Source organism: Amblyomma americanum, chromosome 6 (assembly GCF_052857255.1).
Source record: "Amblyomma americanum isolate KBUSLIRL-KWMA chromosome 6, ASM5285725v1, whole genome shotgun sequence".
NCBI classification, from domain to species: domain Eukaryota; kingdom Metazoa; phylum Arthropoda; class Arachnida; order Ixodida; family Ixodidae; genus Amblyomma; species Amblyomma americanum.
Window position 1 is genome coordinate 115,513,267 of NC_135502.1, and position 18,586 is coordinate 115,531,852.

General features: G+C 50.3%; 1 protein-coding gene across 1 annotated transcript in view; it reads right to left on the reverse strand.

Annotated features, from left to right (window-relative positions):
- The window catches only part of LOC144095474 (uncharacterized), a 31,188-nt gene extending 24,563 nt beyond the window's left edge, over nt 1–6,625 (reverse strand). The window contains exon 1 of the mRNA XM_077629203.1: nt 6,229–6,625. Coding sequence (XP_077485329.1) covers nt 6,229–6,508 — 280 coding nt within the window. The 5' untranslated portion in view covers nt 6,509–6,625. The remainder of the gene's footprint in view (nt 1–6,228) is intronic.
- Between the last annotated feature and the right edge of the window lie 11,961 nt (nt 6,626–18,586).

An 18,586-nucleotide genomic window follows, 5' to 3' on the forward strand; every position in this document is an offset into this window, starting at 1 on the left:
CGTAACTGATCATCACTATCTACGGTGGCTGGCAAATTTGCGAGAACCATCTGGGCGCCGGCCACGATGGAGCTTACGGCTCCAGGAATTTGACATCACTACTGTATAAAAGTCAGGCCGTAAACACGAACACGTGGAAACACTGGCTCGCACACCACCTGATGACCCAGCAGCAGGCGGATGCGGACATTCACCCTGTCATTGACCACCTTGAAGGCAACAATACGAATCTATCTTGACACTTCTCTCTACCTCAGCTCCTTCTGTTTGCGGCATGGTCTCCTGTACAACTCGAGGCCACAATAGAGCTTACCATCTCGTAATTCCAGATGATATTCATGCTTACGCACTTTTCACTTGCCACAATAGCCCACATGTCGCCACTTGCGTTTTATCACGAACGCTCGTCACAGTGCGGAGCATGTACTACTGGCCGGCGCTCACCGGCGCTGTCAAACGTTACATTAAAAGCTCCAGAGAGTGCGAGCACCGGAAGACGCCATCATTTAAGTCCATTACAGCCCCTCGCGCTCCTTTCGACCAAACAGGTATGGACCTCCTCAGCCCTTTCCCTTTGTTGCTGACCAGAAACAATGGGATTATAGCTGGCACAAACTATTTCATTCGCTGTGCCAAAGCCACGGCAATCCCTCGTAGTACAGCTTCTGATATCACGGAGTTTTTCATGCACAATGTCTTGCGGCATGGCGCCTTTCATACACGATTACTGACAGATGATCAGCGTTTACGCCGCAGTTAATTGATTTCTCAGTTCACCTATCATTCATTGAACACAACCATCGCGGACATGCTGTCAATGTATGTAGATGCACAGCACAAAGCTTGGGATGAAGTCCTGCCTTTGTCACCTTCGCCAACAACACCCCCTGACGGAAATTATGCGCTTCACGTCGTTTGACCTCGTGTACAGATGTGAGGTACATAGTATGCCTGATCATGTGCCCAGATGATGCCCAACTCATCCCAGGCACCCAACAATTTGCCCAACAAGCTGAAGAAGGCAGTCGCCTGGCCCACGTGCAGATCCGGCAACATCACAGCACAGGTGCACGCCACTACAACCTTTGCTATCGCCGGGTTGACTACAAACCCGGCGACCAAATCTGCATATGGACTCCTGTTCATTGCCACCGCTTGTCTGAGAAACTACTGTGGCGCTAGTTTGGCCCTTGGAGAGTGCTACGGTGCGTCAGTGATGCCGACTATCAAGTGCTTCCGGACAGTGCCGTGCAACCATGACGCCAAAAGCTCAGCTCTTGGCATTGTGCACTTTGTGCGGCTTAAGCCGTTATATACACGGTAACGGCAAGCAAACATGTTGAAGTCGTAACACGCTTCAGCTGGAATCCTTTGCTCACTCCCCCCCTCCCCCCGGTTATTTTCAATTTTAACGTTATGTCGACCGCAATGCTGTCAGCATCACGACAATGCTTCTCTTTCTCGGAAGGGGCAATAGTGTCACCTATAGTCGGACACAACCTAAAAAAGAAAAGAAAGCGGTTGCTAACAGTGGGCCCCGCCGCGTTGGCTCAGTGGTTAGGGCGCTCGACTACTGATCCGGAGTTCCCGGGTTCGAGCCCGACCGCGGCGGCTGCGTTTTTATGGAGGAAAAACGCTAAGGCGCCCGTGTGCAGTGCGATGTCAGTGCACGTTAAAGATCCCCAGGTGGTCGAAATTATTCCGGAGCCCTCCACTACGGCACCTATCTCTTCCTTTCTTCTTTCACTCCGTGCTTTACCCTTCCCTTACGGCGCGGTTCAGGTGTCCAAAGATATATGAGACAGATACTGCGCCATTTCCTTTCCCCCCAAAACCAATTATTATTATTATTATTATTAACAGTGGGTCATGATCCGCGGTGTATTGTATTACTCCGCTGGCCAATCAAAATAGTAAACTAAATCAGCTTTTCACTGAGTACAGCAAACAAGCCACGTTTTCAAAACTTTACAGCTTACAATTATTTTCCTTGTAAGCAGCTTTTTCTTTTTTTCTTTAGGTAACAAGAAAACATTTAACGACAGATTACTTTTTGTTGTGGAAGAATTGTGTGGAGAGGTCCTGAATGTGGGCCGGAGCTTCGCGCCAGACTTGAGTTGTATCCGACTATAGTATTGCCAGGTGGCATGTGGCTGACCTGGAAGACGGTGATTTAACGCTCATGCTGTGCCGTCTTGACCAGCACCATGTATTAAAACACCCTCCATCAACAAGTACGTTACAATATAGAGAGAATTGAGCATGCTCTAAAGAATGGACGTAGTCTAAAAGCAGTGACGAGGAAACTAGCCATAGACAAAAAATTGGAAGTGGCTTAGCTCATCTATGCCAGAATATATGTATCGAGAGGTATACGTTTGCCTGGCTGAGCTTGCTGTGGTCATTGTATGTTTAGCAATGAGACACTGGGCTCCATGTCTGCGGCTTTACGCCGTCTATTACGCTCGGCAGTCTGGCATCTCAGTTTGGCAAGCCGTTGCTCTCTATTCGGGCGTCTCCGCTGCTTTCTCCGCCTTCTTACACTCATTCTCTCTTTGCTGAGTAGTCAAGTGCCAGGCGACAACCTCAGGATCGGAAGAGTTAATTTCCTCTTGTCTATACCGCCATTGAAAAGCAGCTGGACTCGCATTCTCTGCATCCATGTCAAACGTTGGGATAGAGACACCCATTACATCTCCGCCTTTTATAAGCAATGCTGCACTTGCGACGCACGGTTCGGGTGATAGAGGGGCGTGTGGCAAGGCGGCGACTAAGAACGCGGCGCACCTGCTGCTCCTCTCCGGTTGCCATGGTAACGGCACATGCGCACAACTGGCCTCTTCCAGCTACCACGAAATGCTCGACTGGTAGCCCAGTGTAGCTCTCACTAGAAAACCAGATGTATTCGTTAAGAGACAGTGTCATTCTATACAGTAACCAATCTATAGAGTAGCCAATGCAATCAGGACGTTAATAATGAGAGGCAGTAGCGGACAGCCCTGTGACATACCACCAGTAAAAAAAGAGCAAGTGAAGAAAGCCTTAAGAGTAATGCAAAGGGGGAAATCAGATGGTGAGGATCAGGTAAGAGCATATCTTTAGGGAAGGACAGAGGGGTCATGGTACTTAAACTAGATTGAAAACTAAACATTTTGACAGGTTTGCCTGTCTGGTTGGGTTTGAAGACTTATAATAAACTGCAAAACTACAACCAAAAATTTTAACTTTAACCCAACATTTCGAAGCCGACTCGGCTCCTTCATCAGGGGTGACTGAGGGCAGTAGCTAAGTGTCTTTAAGTATGGAGGCACTAGGCACCCTGAGCACATAGGGGTTTTTTGTTTTTAGGTAAAACCTGACTTTACCCTATTTAAAATTTTTACACCTCAAAGATGTTCTTAAAAGATCGGATGAAATGCAATTTACCTGATTTTTGAACTACAATGCCCTTAAGTTGGCGCGACAAAGAGGGGCGGCCGACAGAAGAAGGAAACCATTTAACATTATGGAAGTTGGCAGCCATACTGGATCCACTTCAGAAGCGCTTGCTGAGTCAGTCATCTGATCAATACCGAGCTCTTTTGATTTCCATGACCGATGCACACTCTTTTTGCAAGCAGTTTAACGAGTAAAGAGTCGATCACACTTGTCTACAGCGCTCAAGCGGTGCAGCCCGGTGGAAATAAAGTGAAATTATAAAGTAGGTATTGACATTCACTGATAATACTTGTGCTTAAGATCAGCCTAATATTCATGTGAAACGCACACGCACCAGCGCCCTACCCTCAGCAGAGCAGCTGCGATAAGATTTAACTTTATTTGCTTCGCAGCACACCGCTCGAGCGCTCTAGCCAAGCGTGATCTACTCTGCACTTACTGGAAGTGAAGCAAGCCCCCACAAGTAAAGGTGTTGAAGTCATGGACTATTGGTACGACGCAACTGTGCGCTACCCCCGGCTAGCAAATGCTGTATTGACAGATACAATACTGTACACAATAAATAAGTTTCACAAAGGCTGCAGTTTCAAATTACAGTGACAAAAATCGGAGGGGAAAAAACTCCAGCTTAAGGGTATGACACGATAGCATAGTGGATTAATTTCCATGCATGCAAAAGGTCATTTTCTACTTTACATTCATGGATTCCTTAGAGTCCTCATACCCCAACTAGTGTAGTGGTGCAGCGGATAAGCAATTCACCAATGTCCTGCAATGGCAGCTGCTCCCAGCTGCAGGTCTTAAATGACACAGGCCTCTTCTCAAATACCAATCGTTCATTTAGCTGCCACCTGCAAAGGTGAGCAGTTTGCAATGGGCAGGCAGGCTTTGAGGATGCCACAAAGTCACGTGACGTAGGCTGGCCACCTGCCTCCTAGCTTGCTCCCTGGGGACTACTTTCCAGAGTCGTACTCGTGATTTTTCGCTTACAATGCCAACAACACCGACACCGCACTTTATTGACAATGGGACCTTCAACGCTACAACATTAAAAAGACGCACACACTTAAGACTGTTAGTGAACAGCGTGATGTAATCAGATGCCATGCAGCTGGAAATTGTACATCTGCATGGCTCTACATAGCCACCACCAAAACACTGCTGCACCCCTTGTGACCTGCACGCTAACCTCTTGAAGACAGTCGCCGCCGTACCACAGCCCATGCTCGGCGCCATTATAAGGGTATGATGCGATAGCTAGTGGGTTAACGCCCATATATGCAGAATTAGTCTACTTTCCTGGGAGTACTCATGTCACGGCTAGCACAGTAGTACAGCAGTTAAGTGTGCCCTAGTGCCCTGGGATAGCAGGTGCTGCCAAAGGAAGAATTTGTGCAATCCAGGTAGCGCTTCACAACCCACTACCATGGGATGGCAGATATTGCCACCGGTGGAATTTGTGCGATACAGGTGTTGTAGGCAGTAGTGTAGCCACTGCATAGGGCTAGAGTGAGAATGCGCCTGGCTGCGCGATCACGTGATGCACGCTATGCGAGCCGCGCGAGCTCGTTCTGGGCAATGTTCGCCTGCCCGGGAAATAAACCGGTCGCTGGTCCGGCTTTCCTCAACTCAACAGCAGGTTGTCCCTCTCGAGCAACCTCCCGCAGCCAATCATTAATTTAACGGCTACATGCCAGGTTGCATGAGTTCTCCAACTTTTATGGTTACCATTGAACTTTAACACACACAAGTTTTCGCTCCATAGAGCAAGCAAGGCTTCTGCCTCAAAATAAGTTTCGTATTTGTGTTAGTAACCTGCACATACAATATACATATCATGCAGAAAGTAGCCATACTCCTTTATTAAGAGTACAGAGTGAGCACTGATGGCTTTTCAGTGGACAATACGTTTTCGTCAGCTGTTCACAAAAAGAAAAGACCATCATTTCGCCAGTTGCGGGATATATTTCCTAGCAAGAGGAATATATGCGCAAGCTTGTAGCGCCATTGTGTCCGAGTTCTCACCCTCGAAAATAACGCATGTTTGCCAAAGCGGAAAGAAGAGGTGCACTGTTGCTCCAAGTTGTGCATTAAAAATTACAGAGGAGAGAGCAATACACAGCAGATAAGCACAAGCATTGAGGTACATAATGTTTCCCCTTCATTTGCATTTGTCAGCCTATTTTTTTTCTAATACACCCTGCGCTTCTGCTGCTGTTCTGGTGGCAGACGCAATGGTTGTGCATGCGAACAGCGTCGTTTGAATAAAGCAGGAAGTCCTGCATTTGTTGTGCTTGTTCCTTACTTTTCCCAGCGATATTATTTGCAATGCACTGGTATGTACGGACGTGGGCCGACTTGTCAAGAACGCTACGCTGCGGGAGGAAAGGTGAAGCTTCAAATCTGCTATGTTGGTGACTCCACCGTCATACCTCTGTCGTTTATGTAGGTACGTGGAAGCGATTTAATCTGTTGCTGTGAAACCACTGCCTGCTTTAAAATTTCGCTCCCTTTTCCTCCGCAGAACATTACGCGAGCGCTCTAACGCAAGCCTACGCGCGTTTGTACAGAAGCTTACATTTCTTTCATGCATGCAGTAAACGCTACGCGAGCGCTCTAACGCAAGCCTACTCGCGTTTGTACACAAGCTTACATTTGTTTCGTGCATGCAGTAAACCCTACGCGAGCGCTCTAACGCAAGCCTACTCGCGTTTGTACACAAGCTCGCACTTTTTTCGTGCATGCACAGACAGAAAAAAATGGCGCCAAGAACACGTGCATCTTCCTCACCTGAATAGGAAGAGAACTGATGCGTACTGAGCCTCGACACGAACCCGTGATTCTGCTCGTGGTGCTGCAACAATTGGCCACGGCGGGCAAACACATTAGTACACTGATCACAACTGTAGGAGGCTTTCGCACTACCACTAAGAGAGCTTGCAGCTTCGGGATGCTGCTTTCGCACATGCCTCCTTCGAGATTGCACCAAAACAAACTCAGCTTGGCACACAGGACACTGATACTTATCTCGTACAGGTGACTCTGTGGGTGGTGCGCTTGGTCCCTCCATTCCTAGAAGGGCACCTCGGCGACAGACACAAACACAATTCACACTGGCAAACAAGGAACGCGCAATGGAGCCAACAAGGACAAACTCTTAATAGTAGAACAGTGCGCGCCCAGCGCAACACAGAATATGGCAACGGCCAAAAAGAAAGCTCAACGGAGCTGCGGCTGGACAATTCAGTAATAAAACAGTGCAATTACTGCAAAGTATACAGCAATTAGCGCAACAGCAAGATCGCAGACCGAGGGATCAGCGACGACGCTTGCACGATGCAACGGGGGACAAATCTGCGGAACAAAGGAGTTCACGTGATCATGTATAATACAAAAACAAAATTCAAATCACATAAAAACAAAAAATTAAAAAGTTTCTGTAAAATTTATAAGCATTGTTTTCAAATATGATACTAAAAATTATTTCAGCTGGACAAACAACACAAACAAATTTAGCCAGGGGAAGGGAATTACCCCTAGGGACGGGGAAATCTAAGGGCGGAGTCAGACCTAGGGAGGGCTGGCACGGGTTCAACCACACAAACAAAAAAGAAGACTGGGCCGCCGCGGGGTTTACGCGCTTCGGGGCGGGACTCCGTCGCCGCCGCTCGACAGAAACATAGAGCAGGGCCCAGCGGCAGCGGCCGCCCGATTTGGGGGGAAACCGGTCCAAAAACATCCCCCCCCCCCCGTTGACTCTGGCGGCGACGGAGGAAGCGAAAAACCGGCTGTGAGAATGTGGCCTAACCCGCCTTGCCTGCTTCTTGCCTTCACACCGACGGGGATAAGCGAGCAACAAAAGGACGGATGTTACAATTAATCGGGCCAACCTGCCCACCACTGCGCTCTCCTTAAGCTCGGAGGGGGAGGAGCGACAAACTTCACCTCGCGCTGTTTCGCGCGCTCATCTTTGAGGAATTCCTGGAGGGCGAACGCCTCGAAGCCTAGCTGCTTCCCGAGAGCAATTATTTTTTCTAACTCTGCCATTGCACCAACGGTTCTTTGTTCTCAGTTCTGGCAGTACGTGAGATATTACTTGAACGCTATGCCTCGCGGTCACGGCCAATCGTGGTCAGCAAGTCCTGTCGCGGACGCCAGTTTGTCAAGATATCGTGGGCGGCTGTGGTGTTGGTTGGCGCCGAAGTTACAATTAATCGGGCCAACCTGCCCACCACCGCACTCTCCGTAAGCTCAGAGGGGGAGGAGCGACAAACTTCACCCCGCGTGCGAAAGATTGTGATTCGACTGCTGACCGGCAATAGGGGCCACGCCTGATTAGTCGTTGACCGGAGGCATGAGGCGTAGGCAAGTTCCGTAGCGAATTAATTTAATTGGGCAAACAACAACCAAGAATTACAATATGCCCGACAAGGTATCGCCGTACACTGACGTGACGCAAATAACACAAGCACCAATTGAACATGTTAACACAACAATTAACACAAAGAAAGAAACATCAGGGCGATTGCTGTACAAGAATGTTACGAGACGGAAGTACAGTACAAAGGATTACAACGAGAAACACAGAAAGCAAAAATACAAAAATAAAAGAGTCGAAGTGAGTGGTGAGAAGCGATGGCTTAGCTGCGGAGTGGCAAGGTCCGGTCACAGGTAACGTCGGGCTGCGGTTGCTTGTCGCGGGGCTGATGGGGGCTTGCGTATACGGGCGAACTTGGGCCTCGCGTCTTCGGGACCACCGTCACCGCGCTCTACGCGTCAGATCTCCGCCTAGGCTCCTTTCCGACCACTTCCCTGGCTGACCTCACTCACGACCGCACGCCCCGAAATCTCCAGACCAACTCCCAGCGCGCGGCGTTCCCGTCGCCACCTTCGCATGGCAAAGAATGAAAAAAAAAAACAACGCAGGAAAAAAAAAACTCTTCAGGAGCCATGCACAGAAGAATGCAGCTCCCAAAAAGAAAAAAAGAACACATGAAGGAATGTCGAAATAATTCGGCACAATGCCTTAATCCCACGAGGAGTCATTGGGGGCCGCGAACAGTGCCGGGGCATTCAATCCGCTTCTGCTGTTCCCAACACGTGCAAGCGCTTGCCACCTGTATGGCAACAATGCTAGGAGGGGGGGGGGTGAGTAGTTTTGAGTGACCCCTCCAGCGCTATGGTGAGAATGCCGTTCCCCCGCGGGGAGGGGGAAAAAGTCGTCGACGCCGCTCCGCGACATGTTTCTGGGAAACAAAGGTCAAAGCTGGACAGGGCCGGCGTGAACTTTGTGACATAACCCCCACGAAAAGAATGATATTCTCAATAACATTCACAAACAAAACACAAATTTCGTGCATGCACACACGGTCCTGGCGGACAAGCCACCTCAGATGAAAGACGCGCACATCACTGTCACCAGCGCGTACCACCTCATCGTATCACCAGTTTTCCACGAAGGCTCGCAGGATAGCGCACCGACACACGCCTCATGCACTGCCACATCTCACGCAGTCACGTCCTAGTTAGTCAAAACAGTTCGACACTGCACATTCGGTCGTAACAGTCCAACACTGAAACACGACCACACGCAAACATCTTGCGCTGCATAACATTTCAAAACACTACCAACAATGCACAAAATAACAATAAAAATAAATTTCTAGCTAAGGGTGAAACTGGACCGTCGCAACGCGTTTAGTTCACCCCATGGCTATTCACACCCGGCTGAGGTAGTCTGCGTCGACGTTATCTTTTCCCTTAATGCTCTCGACCCCGAAGTCGTACTCCTGTAGGAGCAGCGCCCAGCGAAGCAGCCGTGAATTCATAAACTGAGCCTCGTTTAGATATTTCAGTGGCTGATGATTTGTCTGGACGCTGAATCGTTTGCCGTGGAGGTAGAAATTGAAGCGCTTGATAGCCCATACAATGGCCAAGCATTCCTTCTCAGCTGCTGCGTACGCCTTTCCTCTGGGAAGTAGCTTGCGACTCGCGTACGCGACGGGATGCAGAAGTCCGTCCTTTTCCTGCAACAGTACTGCCCCAAACCCTTGATCTGAGGCCTCGGTGCGGAGTACAAATGGCTTGCTGAAATCCGCAACCTGTAGGATGGGGGCCTCTGAGAGCAGTTTTTTCAGGCTGTTAAAGGCGTGTTCTTCGTTATCCCCCCTAACGCTGTTTGGTGCGAGTTTTTTGGTCAGGTCTGTCAGAGGTGCGGCAACTGTTGCGTAACTCGGGATGAACTCACGATAGTATCCCGCTAGGCCCAAAAAGGCTCGTACTTGGTGTTTGGTTATCAGTCGTGGGGCTTGGCGGATCCTGTTCAGTGTTGATTCCATCGGGCCAAGGGTCCCCTTTCCAATCGTGCGACCGAGAAAACACATTTGATCGACGCCGAGTTCGCATTTCTTCGGGTGTATGGTCATCCCGGCTTCCTGGATTCGCGTGAGAACCTGCTCCAGTGCCTTGACATGGTCCTCCCACGACTCGGTCGCTACGAGCAGGTCGTCGTAGTAATGATAGACGTTGCCTATCCCGTCTAGGAGCTTCCTCATCAGTTTAGCAAAGACGGCTGGGGCGGTCTTGATGCCGAAAGGCATGTTCCTGAATTGGTAAAGGCCACTGGGAGCCGAAAACGCAGTCTTTTCCCTTGAGTGATCGTCCAGGGGGACCTGCCAATAGCCCTTCGCGAGGTCCATCTTAGAGAAGAACTTTTTGCCTAACACCTCCGCGATGAGGCAGTCGGCGCGGGGGATCGGTTCGGCGTCGGCGACCAGTACCTCATTTAATCTCCTGAAATCTACGCAAAAGCGGCTCGAACCGTCGGGCTTCTTTATCAGGACTGTTGGGGCATTATACGGTGAGCGTGACTTCTCGATCACGCCCATCCGCAGCATCGCGGCTACCTCCCTCTCAACTTCCTGACGCACTGCGAAGGGAAGCAGGTACTGCTTGAATTGGATGGGCTTGTTGGTGGTAGTGGTCAAGTTGCACACGGCCAACGTGGTGTATCCGGGCCGATCGGAAAACAGCTCCTTATGCCGAGAAATGAGGGACCGCAGCTCCTGTGCCTGTGGTGGGGTCAGTTTCTCGGACGCCGCGACATCGCGGTGTCGGCTTGTTCCCGGAGAGGCCACACCAGCGCCCCATCGTCTATATTGGAGGCTACTGCCGCAACCACCGGCACGTGAGAGTCGGTTTCAGGGACTCGGCTGAAGTTTTTCTTCAGCATATTGACATGGAATGTTTTTGGGTTGCCCTCAACATCTATCACGTAGTCGACTTCTCCCTTTTTCCCTTTAACCACATAGGGGCCCTTCCATTTCATCGTGAGCTTATTGTGTTCGGTGGGGAGCAGTAAGAGCACCTGGTCTCCAACCTGTAATTCCCTCGATTTAGACCCGCGGTCGTAATACCGCTTGTATCGCTCACCTGCCTCCTCTAGAGCCTCATGTGCCATCTGACAGGTCGTTTCGAGCCTCTCTCCCAGTGCAATCACATGCTGGTAGGCCGTCTTGGTCTCCTCTTACAGTTTGTCCCCCGTCCACAATTCCTTCAGTATAGTGAGCCATAACTACAGCGCAAACGACAGGACAGAGATGAAGAAGGGACACCTCTCTGTCCTGTCGTTTGCGCTGTAGTTATGGATCATCGTAAACACCAACTCGCCCAACAAATGCTTTTGTCGAACTTCAGTATAGTGAGGGGGCCTCTCACGTTCCGCCCGTACAAAAGCTCAAACGGGGAGAACCCAGTGCTTGCCTGGATACCTCTCTGTAGGCGAACAAAAGCGGCTCGATAAACCGATCTCACTCCTTGGGCTGTTCTGCGCACATGCGGCGGAGCATCTTCTTGAGCGTCCCGTTGAGCCTTTCCAAGAGGCCGTTGGCTATCGGGTGGTAGGTCGAGGTGGTCTGCAGGCGAAGAGACAGCAGACGGCCCACTTCTGCCATGAGTTCCGAGGTGAAATTCGACCCTCGGTCGCTCAACATCTCCTCCGGAACACCCACTCGGGCGAAAATTTGTAAGAGAGCCTCGGCCACCCGCTCGGTCTCGACGCTGGGCAGGGCAACGGCCTCTGGGAACCGGGTCGCATAGTCGACTAGCGTCATGATGTAGCGATTCCCTTTCCGAGTTGTGGGCTTGAGCGGCCCAATAATATCGATAGCCACCTGGCGAAGCAGCGTGTCAACCAGAGGCAGTTTCTCAAGGGGCACCTTTTTGACTGATCCCCGTGGGGCTGTCTTCTGACGACGCCACGAACCGACTAGCGTCACCATGCACGCCGGGCCAGAAGAAATCAGCCAGAATGTGGTCACAAGTCTTTTTGTGCCCCAAATGACCTGCCATCAGTCCGCAGTGCGCGAGGAGGAGAACCTTGTTTCGGTGCTGAAAGGGGACAACCAGCTGTAAAGTACCCGAGCCTGACTCTGGTAGGAACTGGCGATAGAGCATGTCATCTCTTAGCAGAAAGGTGTACGAGCCTCCTCCCTTGCACCGGACCTTTCCCTCTTCCCTCTGCATCTGAAAACAACGCCGGAGGGTCTCGTCCGCTTGTTGGTCTCGGCTAATCTGCGTCGGGGTGACTTCTGCCATCGCGGTTGGTACTCGTAACTTGCTGAACGTCTCCGACGATTGCTGCCTGGACTGTTGACGGGTGGTCACGGCCGCCGCGGGTGCGGGCTCGTCCGGGGTACTTGGCTGTCCCTGTACGGGATCCGATGCACCCGCTCCGGCCCCTTCGATACTCAGGGCTATTCCCCTCCAAGTCGCGTCGGGCTCGGACGGATGCCTGGCGCCGTCGATATTCCCGAGAATTAGGTCGAACAGTGGCGATTTTATACATCCGGCCAGCACCTCTCCCTTATTGTAAGGTGTGTCAACTTGAATTCGCGCCTCGGGTAGCGTTTTGACCGAGCGGTCCACCAGGTAAACGGCTCGGTGTGGGCCAGTAAGTTGGGACTTTGTTACAAGGTCTCGGTTGACAATAACAATGTTACACCCCGTGTCTCTCAACACCTTTATCCTCTGCCCAGCAATGAGGCCTTCAACGAAGGAAGGACCCCGGACTCTTGGGCCCTGCCGAGGTTCACCACTGGCAGGAACAGGCCATCTTTCAGCTCTAGATAGCCGTTTTGAATGCAGGCCGACACGTCCTTTGCTTCAGGGCGTGCCCGGTTGCCCTGCTCATGATTTCTCCGGCTCTCCTTGCAATGCGCCGCGACGTGCCCCGGTCGCGCGCAAATGTAGCAGCGTGGTGTGGATGATACTGCCGCGGGTAGCGGTTTTCCCTGGTGGCCCCTGCGGCCAGCGTCGGAGGACTTGTCTACGGGCCGGTCCTCACGTTTCAGTTCACGCCTGCCAAAGTATGTGGACCCCCTAGCAGTGACATAGTTGTCTGCCCTTTGTAGCAGCTCATTCTGATCGCCCGCCGTTTTCTCCTTCAGGAAGGTAGCCATCGACGGCGTGCAGTTCTCTAGAAACTGCTCCCTCAAAAGGAGGCTCTTGATACCCTCGTAGGTCTGCTGGCACGAAGAGAGCTGTACCCACCGCTCCCAGTAATTCTCTTATCGGGAGAAGAACTGGGACGGGGTTTCGTGCTCGTGGGGGGCTTCTGTCCGGAACTTCTGTCGAAATCCCTCCTCCGTCAAGCGGAAACGAAGCAGAAGAGCTCGCTTGACCTTGTCATAGTCTACCGCATCCGCTCCCGGCATGCGGCCAAAAACGCTCAATGCCTCTCCCGCAAGGCACGTGCTAAGGGCAGTAGCCCACTGGTTTCGCGGCCACTTCTGCGCTTCTGCGACTCTTTCGAACCGTGTCAGGTAGGCGTCCAAGTCGTCCGTTTTATCGTTAAACGGCGCCATGAGCTTATGTGGACTGACGACCGTGAAACGCGATGTAGATTCGCTGTGAACCGAAGCGGAATCTGAACCAGCGCTCCCGCCACTCTCGCCTCTCGCGTGGAGAATTTGTAGTTCAGCGTACAGTTCGAACATTCGACGAGCGGCGCGCCTTGTCCCTTTCTTCCTCCTCGAGCAGCCGCTGCTCTTCTTCTTTCATGTGCTCGCGCTGTTTCGCGCGCTCATCTTTGAGGAATTCCTGGAGGGCGAACGCCTCGAAGCCTAGCTGCTTCCCGAGAGCAATTATTTTTTCTAACTCTGCCATTGCACCAACGGTTCTTTGTTCTCAGTTCTGGCAGTACGTGAGATATTACTTGAACGCTATGCCTCGCGGTCACGGCCAATCGTGGTCAGCAAGTCCTGTCGCGGACGCCAGTTTGTCAAGATATCGTGGGCGGCTGTGGTGTTGGTTGGCGCCGAAGTTACAATTAATCGGGCCAACCTGCCCACCACCGCACTCTCCGTAAGCTCAGAGGGGGAGGAGCGACAAACTTCACCCCGCGTGCGAAAGATTGTGATTCGACTGCTGACCGGCGATAGGGCCCACGCCTGATTAGTCGTTGACCGGAGGCATGAGGCGTAGGCAAGTTCCATAGCGAATTAATTTACTTAGGCAAACAACAACCAAGTATTGCAATATGCCCGACAAGGTAGCGCCGTACACTGACGTGACGCAAATAACACAAGCACCAATTGAACACGTTAACACAACAATTAACACAAAGAAAGAAACATCAGGGCGATTGCTGTACAAAAATGTTACGAGACGGAAATACAGTACAAAGGATTACAACGACAAACACAGAAAGCAAAAATACAGAGATAAAAGAGTCGAAGTGAGTGGTGAGAAACGATGGCTTAACTGCGGAGTGGCAAGGTCCGGTCACAGGGAGCGTCGGGCTGCGGTTGCTCGTCGCGGGGCTGATGGGGGCTTGCGTGTACGGGCGAACTTGGGCTTCGCGTCTTCGGGACCACCGTCACCGCGCTCTACGCGTCAGATCTCCGCCTAGGCTCCTTGCCGACCATTTCCCTGGCTGACCTCACTCACAACCGCACGCACCGAAATCTCCAGACCAACTCCCAGCGCGCGGCGTTCCCGTCGCCCCCTTCGCATGGTCAAAGAATGAAAAAAAACACAGGGAAAAAAAAGACTCTCCAGGAGCCATGCAAAGAGGAATGCAGCTCCCAAAAAGAAAAAAAAAGAACACATGAAGGAATGTCGAAATAATTCGGCACAATGCCTTAATCCCACGAGGAGTCATTGGGGGCCGCGAACAGTGCCGGGGCATTCAATCCGCTTCTGGTGTTCCCAACACGTGCAAGCACTTGCCACTTGTATGGCAACAATGCTAGGAGGGGGTGGAGTAGTTTTGAGTGACCCCTCCAGCAATATGGTGAGAATGGCGTTCCGCCGCGGGGGAGGGGGAAAAAGTCGTCGATGCCGCTCCGCGACATGTTTCTGGGAAACAAAGGTCAAAGCTGGACAGGGAAGGCATGAACTGTGTGACACACTACTCTTGTTACCACTAATACTACGTAGACAGCGTCGTAACCGTTGAAAACCATAAATTCAGTTCTATAGTGAGTACCAAAGGTTTTGTAGTTTACAGTAGGCTAGAATACGGCTTGTTAGTAGGTATGATTTCCTGAGGCTATCTAATATATATCCGTTGAGAACCCAACAAGCGCTTCTTTCTTCAGCAGGTAGCTGTTTGCGCGCTTGCCAAGGAGTTTAACTTCGTACTCGGCTTCTGTTCTAAGCAGCAAGAAAAAGAAATGGCACTTGAACTGCCGGGGAGTGGTAATTTGTACCCAAGTAAAGGGCTTAATGTATAATCAGAGTTAAAACTTATTTTCATAACTGGGCTAGTCTAATTTTAATCACATCGGCATTGCTCGAAGCGTCGGCCCAGGTGGGCTGCAGTATGGAAAAATCAGCAGTTTTCTGGTGGTGGACGGTATCTGTTTCGTACAAATAATTCAAACTAACCGCATTAGGCGGCCTTGCACATAACATAACACGTAATAAGTGTGAGAATTTGATCTTTACGGTTCTTAGATCACTTACTGAGCGCGAATATTCCAACTCTATGCTAATTGTGGAGCCCACAGGTTCAGTGCTAGCTGTGTACAGTGTTTAATGTTGATGATGATTATGGATTTTTATGGCGCAAGGGCAGCTATGGCCAAAGAGCGCCATGTCACAAGGTATTTTTTCTTCTTCTCAAGGTGGGGTCAGAGACCCATTTCCCAAGCATTTCACCCTAAATAAGCCGAGCACCAGACCAGGGGAAAGCTTGTACCCATTGTATCACCGGTGGGTACCCGGCGGCACTGGGGATCGAACCCCGCACCTCCCGCATACGAGGCGGATGCTCAACCACTTGGAGTGTTTAATGTCTACAACTCTGACACTGCAAACAATTTTTAACTCCTTTCCAGAAACCTCACAAATTTACCCTTGCGTTTCGCGCATGTTAGCCTTCGTCGCTGAGGCGGCATAAAACTCAGCACAACGCAGATCTACAAATCTAAGTATATATAGAAGCTTTTCCAGAAGCACCGAAATAGTTTCAGTGTTCCATGGCGTACTGATACTGCTGAAATATTCATGAGAAAGGTGACTTGTGTGTGTTTTAAAGACGATCATTTAAGCTAGCGTTTGAATAGCAGCTAATGAATACCGTCAAATTAAGAATTATAACAGAACTTAGGGATAATGATACTTTTGAAATATTTATGAAAGGTAAGACTTGTCTAGGTTATAAACAGTATCGTTTCAGCAGCCGTTTGAATATAGTAGCTAACGAATGCCGTCAAATTAAGAATACCGGCAAAACGTAGGGATACTGATACTAATGAAATATTCATGAAAGGGATGACTTGTCTAGGTTTTAAATACGATTGTCTAAGCAGGCATTTGGATAGTAGCTAATGAATATCGTCAAATTAGGAATTATGACAAAACGTAGGCGTGTAGCGATGGGAAACAGCTCCGTTATCTCACGGAACGGCAGTATATTTTAAGTGTTTTGGGGAAGCAGCATCATCCTAAGATTTATATAGCTGGGGGTCCATGTGAAAAGGTGAAGAAATATATACTGACTTTTTCATTGCTCTCTTAGCTGCAAGTTTTGCTACGAGAATGGAATACTCACTCATAAAACTGGCCGCTATATAACTCATGCTTTTCTTACACAAGGTGTTCCAGGGAAACCGTGCACTAATTTTTAAAAATAAGATTCTTGAGATAAAGGGAAGCTTTTTGCGGCATAGTAATACCAGCGTAGGCGGACGTCAAAAAGCAGACAAATTATATTCACTAGTAAAGTAATTAAGCGAATTATAACAAACATTTTAATAGTACAGATGGGCAGCTGGTAGCAATTACAGATTTGTAGCCCACGGTTAGTAATAGCTGCATATATTTTTAGAATTTTGAAAACGCGGTTATCCTCGCCTCTGTGGCTCAACCGATTTGAGGCAGTGCACTAGCAATCCGAGAACAGCCCAGGAACCGCGCCGCGGTGGCTCAGTGGTTAGTGTGCTAGGCTACTGAGCCGGAGTACTTGGATTCGAACCCGACCACGGCGGCCGCGTTTCGATGGAGGCGAAACGCAAAGGCGTCCTTCTGCGGTGCAATGTCAGTGCACGTTAATAATCCCTAGGTTGTCAGAATTATTACGGAGCCCGCCACTACGGCACCTCTTTCTTCCTCTCTTCCTCAGTCCCTCCTTTATTCCTTCCATTTATTGCGCGGTTCAGGCGTCCGCCGCCGAGATGTGCGACATATAATGCGCAGTTTCCTTTCCCCAGAAACAAATTTTCAAGTTTCCAGGAGGGCGCAAAGCGACGTCAGTCAAACTCAGCACTCCGTGACGCGCGCACTATGCAACAACTATAGCCCCCCACCCCGTGCTGCAGTTTCCCCCCGCTTCTCATCACTCCGCTGCTTCAATGCGGACGGGGCAGTGAATGTCACGTGTACGTGCGTCACGGAGTGTCGAAATTTGACGTCGCTCTGCGCTCTGGTCTGCGCTCTGGTCTGCGCTCTGGTCTGCGCTCTGCATGCGCTCTGCTTCCTTAAGCACTTTGTTTTCGAATGGCGCGATATATGGCCCAAATTATTTCAGCAACAGTAGCGATTTAGAAATGCTGAAAACTGATATAGCTATTACTGATGGCCGGCTGCAGATCCCAGCAGGGTGTATATCGGTAACAGTTAAAAAGCTAACTATGAGAATCTGTTAATCAATTTACTAGTTAACATGACTCGTCTGTTTTTTTAATTCCGCCCGCCAGCGCTGGTGAAGCGCTCACTGACGCCGCTACACGGTGATGCTCAGTTCGGCATTCCCATCTCGTGCTTTAGTGCCAGCTAAGCTATTCGGCAGAAGAAAATAAAGCGGAGTGACGCGCGCCCCGGGCGAAAGCAGTTAGGTCGTAAAATCCTGCTATTATGCACCTCTAGTTTTGGCGCTCTGCTAAAAGGGACTGAGGAATGAGCGAGTTTATTAGCGCCACCATGAGCTCCATATCTATGATTTCCCGGTGATCCGCGGTTCAATCCTATTGCGGCTGCCAAGCAAGCTGTTGCTGATTTGGTTGTTCTTATTTACCCCATAAGCCGTGAAGTAGTTATTGAAATCTATCCGAAGCGACTCAATGGTAATATCGCAGTATCAGAGCCTCTTTGAGTTATCTTGTGAACAATATCGAAGAAAACTTGGAACTCTGTGAGCCGATGAGAATCTCTTCGACATCTACGTATTTGAGCAGATAGCGAGCGGGCTAGATAAGTAGCTGAGTGTACTACTTGATAACCGTTTTCGTCACTGTCGCGTGTCTTGCACAGTTTTATACGTCAAGGTATAGAAGCCAATTCAGTACATGGCGTTCATAGCGTTCCTCTTCTAGGAATGAGCTACGGAGGCACCGGAGCTGCGCTGTCTGCATGTATAGTGGCGTAGACAAGAGGGGGCGACCGCAACAGTTCCGACGACGTCCAGGACTGCAGGCTACTGAGCATAAATGACGCCCCTGCGGGGATGCCCCTGCGGAGGTGGATTACATGCCAAGAGCAGCGGTGACGATGTGCGTCGCAGCGACTTGAAACGCGAATGCCATGCAATAGCCTCATAGGCGCATGGCGTGCAGCAGGAGGGGCTTTGGTGTCGCGCTGTCTGTGAGGAAGCGTAGCTGCGGCCGGGATGACCGGAGCAGCTCGGACAATGGTCATGGCTGGAGAC